The sequence below is a fragment of the Lampris incognitus genome, chromosome 13 (genome assembly GCF_029633865.1).
Source record: "Lampris incognitus isolate fLamInc1 chromosome 13, fLamInc1.hap2, whole genome shotgun sequence".
NCBI lineage: Eukaryota > Metazoa > Chordata > Actinopteri > Lampriformes > Lampridae > Lampris > Lampris incognitus.
In genome coordinates, this window is record NC_079223.1 from 42,948,140 (window position 1) to 42,954,139 (window position 6,000).

Sequence of the window (6,000 nt, forward strand, 5' to 3'; positions counted from 1 at the left end):
GAATGTAATGGCTGTGAGTGCAGAGTGTTTTGCCTTCCAAATAGCAGGTCGTTTAAATACAACTGTATTCCAGTAAGACGACATGGTTAGTAAATAGGTCCTTATTACTACTCCTCATATTACAAAGAAACCCTTTTTTGTTGGTCTATAGCAGTGGTTCTCAACCTTTTTGGGGTCCTGGACCCCCTGCGTATGTTTGATCTACGCTGAGGACCCCTCCACCTGATCTTGGGGGAGGGGGGTTGCAATTTGATAGAAACAGTAGAAACTGCATTTTAAATTGCATTATAGCATTTATTCACTCTTTGGGGCAAAAATAAGAGCTTTCAGTTGTAACTTAGATATAGTTAACAAAACAGAATTCTTACGCAGTAACTTCCAGATATATGTAACAAAACAGAATATGTATTCAGTAACTTTCAGATATATGTAACAAAACAGAATATGTATTCAGTAACTTTCAGATATAGTTAACAAAACAGAATATGTATTCAGTAACTTTCAGATATATGTAACAACAGAATTTTTATGCAGTAACTTTTAACAATGCAAACGGGAGCGAGATCTCTTATTAAAATACAATAAATTACACTTGTGAAACAGATGTAATTAGAGAAAAAAGTCCTGTTACCCTTTATAGTTTAGCTAGATAAAGGTCTCAGTCACATTTGAGTAAAATAATCCTATTTCTATAAATGTCATAGGATCTTTTTTTTTAAAGATATTTTATTTTCACTGACCCCTTGCAATTACACCACGGACCACTAGGGGTCCGCGGACCCCCGGTTGAGAAACACTGGTCTATAGCAAGGTTTCAGTGCTTGTTACACATCCGTGTTCATGTTAATCCCGTTTACATGTTTAGTGCTCGCCTGTCAGTGAAGCTGAGTTTAAACGAGAATAAAACCCTAATGGCTTGCCCGTCTGTCTCCACAGCGGTAATGAGCGGAGTGCCACGAGATGAAAGCAAAATACGAAAACGCTGAATCTTTCGAAACCAAAAGTTACTTTATTCTGTTTTATTCCATCTTGTTTTTATTTCATTGGCTGCTGAATGATTTGTACTATTTTACTATGAGTCATTCCATTGTACTTCATTATTCTGTTTTTCAAGGTTTACCGTATTATTTAATTTGGGGTTTTTTTTTGTTTTAATCGTTTTTATTTCATCGTTACTTCCTTTTGATTTGCGCACCGAAGCGCGTGGGGTCTGTACGTTGCTGCACGAGTGACGTTTTGACTGACGGGCTGTTATCTGCGGGGAAATGCACGAGGTCATCGTTTGGCCCCGCGGGACCGCCGCCGCCGCTCAGCGGCCATACACCTGTTTTGTTGGGGTATGCTGATTGACACGCGGCGCGGGTCCCGCCCCCGCCCCCCCCTCCCCTTTGCACTTGTCTTCTCCTCCTGATTGGTTGGACCCCGGCGAGTATGCAAATTCCCCGCGCGACCTCCGGGTCACACCTGACCCCTCCAGTCCGCAGAAGAGTGCGCTACGGGCGGACGCGCTCCGCCAAGTTCAGCCGCCGAGCTACCGCGCATCCGGTTGTCCCGGTCACCGGAAACGGCAACGGCAGGTTTAATGAGCGCGACCTCAGAAAACACAGAAACAAAATATATCGACGAAAAGAAGAAAGAAAGAAAGAAGGAAAGAAAAGAAAAGAAATGCCGCGGTCTTTCTTGGTGAAGAAACCCCAAAGCAGCAAGAAGCCCAACTACTCGAGAGGAGACGTGAAGACAACCGGTGAGTTACGCTGCGGTTTAGACGTTTAAATCGGTACAGGAAAAGGCTGCGCGCTGTTCCAGAGCAGTGTTTCTCAACCGGGGGTCCGCGGACCCCTAGTGGTCCGTGGTGTAATTGCAAGGGGTCCGTGAAAATAAAATATCTTTACAAAAAAGATCCTATTACATTTATAGAAATAGGATTATTTTACTCAAATGTGACTGAGACCTTTATCTACCTAAACTATGAAGGGTAACAGGACTTTTTTCTCCAATTACATCTGTTTCACAAGTGTAATTTATTGTATTTTAATAAGAGATCTCGCTCCCGTTTGCATTGTTAAAAGTTACTGCATAAGAATTCTGTTGTTACATATATCTGAAAGTTACTGAATACATATTCTGTTTTGTTACATATATCTGAAAGTTACTGAATACATATTCTGTGTTGTTACATATATCTGAAAGTTACTGAATACATATTCTGTTTTGTTACATATATATCTGAAAGTTACTGAATACATATTCTGTTTTGTTACATATATCTGAAAGTTACTGAATACATATTCTGTTTTGTTACATATATCTGAAAGTTACTGCATAAGAATTCTGTTCTGTTACATATATCTGAAAGTTACTGAATACATATTCTGTTTTGTTACATATATCTGAAAGTTACTGCATAAGAATTCTGTTTTGTTACATATATCTGAAAGTTACTGCATAAGAATTCTGTTTTGTTAACTATATCTAAGTTACAACTGAAAGCTCTTATTTTTGCCCCAAAGAGTGAATAAATGCTATAATGCAATGTAAAATGCAGTTTCTACTGTTCCTATCAAATTGCAACCCCCCTCCCCCAAGATCAGGTGGAGGGGTCCTCAGGGTAGATCAAAAATACGCAGGGGGTCCAGGACCCCAAAAAGGTTGAGAACCACTGTTCTAGACTACGACCTTTCGATCACCCAGAGCGTGTAGGCAGAACTTTGACGCGTGTTAACGGAATATTCTACTAGTTTCATTTGACTCTCGGAGGTTCGGGGTTTACTTCCAAGGCTGTGTGGCCCGGATGTCTTCTTGATCTGCATATGGAGGTTTATTCCAGCTCGGCCGTCCTAATCGTGTCTGTAGCCCATACCTTTATTTGAACACTAGAAGAACCCCGCTACAATGTAGCGGTTTGGTTATCCACCCGTCTAAATCTCCCTCCCACTCCAACTCCCTCCCCCCAAATGCTCAGAATCACCTGAAATGCCAAGAAAAGTGGTTTTTAGCCATTTTTAGAAAAATGCATATTTTGCATATTCATGCGTAATTATGCATAATTTTTAATTTTCTGGGATTTTTCCCTTACTCTCTGAGACAACACCTACCACCTCCAAAAAGAATTAGGATCATAAATGCTTTAGTTTTTGGTCCCGCTATCTACACTAACTAACACACACACACACACACACACTAACACCACACACACACACACACACACATTCCGAAAATATATGAGTAGATGGCCCACCACAACGTCCCCACCCCGGTGAAAACGTCGATGACGCAATCTCCCCACTTGGCGCCAAAGTTCTCGCTTATAAGAAGGTGTGACGAAATTAAAAAAACTTCATAAAGTGAAACGATACCTCGCTCTAATCACAAACAAATATGGGGTTTGGGTTTAGCAGGTGCAAAATCCAACCCCCGCAAGACTCTCTTTATTGTCCGTGGGTCCCGGAGGGATGTGGAGGGTCCCGTTAAGCACCACTCGAGGGCTTAATGTAGGGGCCTTTGCAGCCTCCTTTTACTGCAAAACCGTTTTTGTTCCAATTCAGCCCTTAAAGCGAGCTGGGGCCCGACCGGCCCCCCGGCCTCCCCAAGCATCTGTATTTATAACCTGTCAAGATTACCATCAGAAAAGTAGAGGAGAGAGAGAGAGAGAGGGAGATCCGGGCAATGGGATGAATGAAATACTTCTGTTAAAGAAAAGCACGTAGTTAAATTTGAGTTCAATGTCGTGAAATCTTTCTATTCCTGTTATTGTTGACGGGCTTTGCCGCCCGGACGCTGTCACTACGCATACTGAACTGTCTGCTGCCTCTTCCAATCAGCATTTTGCACACTTTTGCTTGCATATCGGGCACACCTGCACATTTCGTATATGCTTTGTTTGTATATATCTAAACTAATTACCTCTTAATTTCAAGTCTTACTCCCCTACTCTCAAGTACGGTACCTGCTGCTGCAACAAACCACAGTTCCCCATGTGGATTATTAAAATGCTATCTTATCTTATTTCCTATCGTATCCCGGTCAGCTGAGATGTAGATGTACGCTCGAAGGTGTCACTGATGATGCAGATTCAACCCCCCCCCCCACACACACACACACCGCCACCAGTGCTGGACGTCTTTTTGTTTCTAACTCTTAAATAAACCAGGCGTGTGTTCCACAGAGCCTCCCCCCAGCGAGGAAGACTCCCTGATCTCCAGCGTGGTCCTCACTCTTCCTCCTTACCCTCTGTCCTGGAGCCCGTGGCCATCGCAGGGGCAGTGCTCCCTCTCCCCTTCGTCCATTTCCTCCTCCTCTCTGTTTTTCACCGCCGCGGACAGGAGGCACCAGGGCAGAGAGAGGCTCCTCCCGCCTTCTCCAAACCTTGCCCTGTTCTCCCTGTCCGTGCCGCCCCAAGGCCCCTCCCACAGAGCATCCGCAATTCAGCAGCGCTACGGAATACCGGAGCCGGGCCCGAGGACCGGATCAGACCCTTATCCGAGAACCCCCTTCGAAAGCTTCGGGAATCTGGAACCCGGGGTTTTGTCAGGGGGTGACAAGATATCAGACTTTTGCGCGGCCCAAAGCCCACCCCTCTCACGGGACCAAAGGCAGCCGGAGGAAAAGACCACATCACTCCCTCCATCCATCCCTCTCTCTTTGCCTATCCTCGCCATTCTTCCCGGCCCCGCTGGCGGCGGCGGCGGCGGCGGCGGCAGTGGCCGGGAGAGATTTGAGTGTTTTGATTGTCACACGGCAGACGTGACCAAGCAGGGGCAACTCTGCTTGGAGTGGCAAAGTAAGAAGTGCTTTAGCTGCAAGTACTGTGACAAAGAGTACGGGAGTCTGGGAGCCCTGAAGATGCACATCAGGACGCACACGCTGCCTTGTGTGTGCAAGCTGTGTGGGAAGGCCTTCTCCAGGCCCTGGCTGCTCCAGGGACATATACGAACACACACAGGTGAGAGTCACACTCAGATTCTCTCTCTCTCTCTCCATCTCACACACACACACACACAGTTTTTCTATAGTTGTGAGGACCCTTCATTCATTCCCTTGTCCCTAACCTTAACCCTTACCTTAAAGAACATGGTCTAAGGGAACCTTCTTTACTCATGCCAGTGCATTTCACAGTGTCTTTACCCCTAACTTTAACCTAATCCTAATTCTAACCTTAATCCCACACCCAAAATCCCAACCAGGATTCTAGCCTTGAAGAGGTGAGGACCGGCCACGATGTCCTGACTTTGCAGTAATCTCGTCGTTCTTGTGGACAGAAACTCAAATCGGCCCTCACAAATATAGCTGAACAGGAACACACAAACATAAACACGCGCACTTCAGAAACCATGGGAACAGCTTTTCTTTTCTTTTTGTTTTTCCAGCTCAAGTTTATTTATGCCATCATAGACATGCATGTTAGGGTTACTACTCCTGTCTGTGTCCCTGAGCAAGGCAGTGGAAAGAGGAACTGGAGTTGGTCCCCGGGTGATGCAGCTGCCCACTGCTCCTATACAATAGGATGGGTTACATGCAGAGAACAAGTTCATTGTAACCTGTACAATGATGAAATCAAGTGGCTTTCTTTCTTTCTTCTTCTTTCTCTCGCAGGAGAAAAGCCGTTTTCCTGTCTCCACTGCAGCCGTGCCTTCGCTGACCGCTCCAACCTGCGAGCTCACCAACAGACCCACTCCGATGTGAAAAAGTACCAGTGTGCCTCCTGCTCCAAAACCTTCTCCAGGATTTCCCTGCTCGGCAAGCACCAAGAAGCCGGCTGCTGCCCACAGTCCTGACGCACGACAAGCCGGTTAGCCCTGACGACTTTGCCGTCGGGTCAGAATGGGAACAATCCACAGTCCGATCTTCTTTGCCGTCCACACTCTGGGTCAAGCCATTTTAAAGCACAATACCTCTCCCAGTGCCGTGTTATGCCGATGACACACAACTGTACATCTCCCTCTGAAATCCAGTGACAAGTGCAACTTGAACAACCTCAAGGATTGTCTGGAGGACGTTAAA

The 6,000-nt window shown here is 45.5% G+C and overlaps 1 protein-coding gene across 1 annotated transcript; it reads left to right on the top strand.

The window, feature by feature from the left end:
* Nucleotides 1-1,665: 1,665 nt before the first annotated feature.
* Nucleotides 1,666-5,774, top strand: LOC130122541 (zinc finger protein SNAI2-like). Its single transcript, XM_056291472.1, has 3 exons — nt 1,666-1,744; nt 4,166-4,942; nt 5,593-5,774. The coding sequence occupies exons 1-3, from the start codon at nt 1,666-1,668 to the stop codon at nt 5,772-5,774; spliced, it is 1,038 nt and encodes a 345-aa protein (XP_056147447.1).
* The last annotated feature ends 226 nt before the right edge of the window (nt 5,775-6,000 follow it).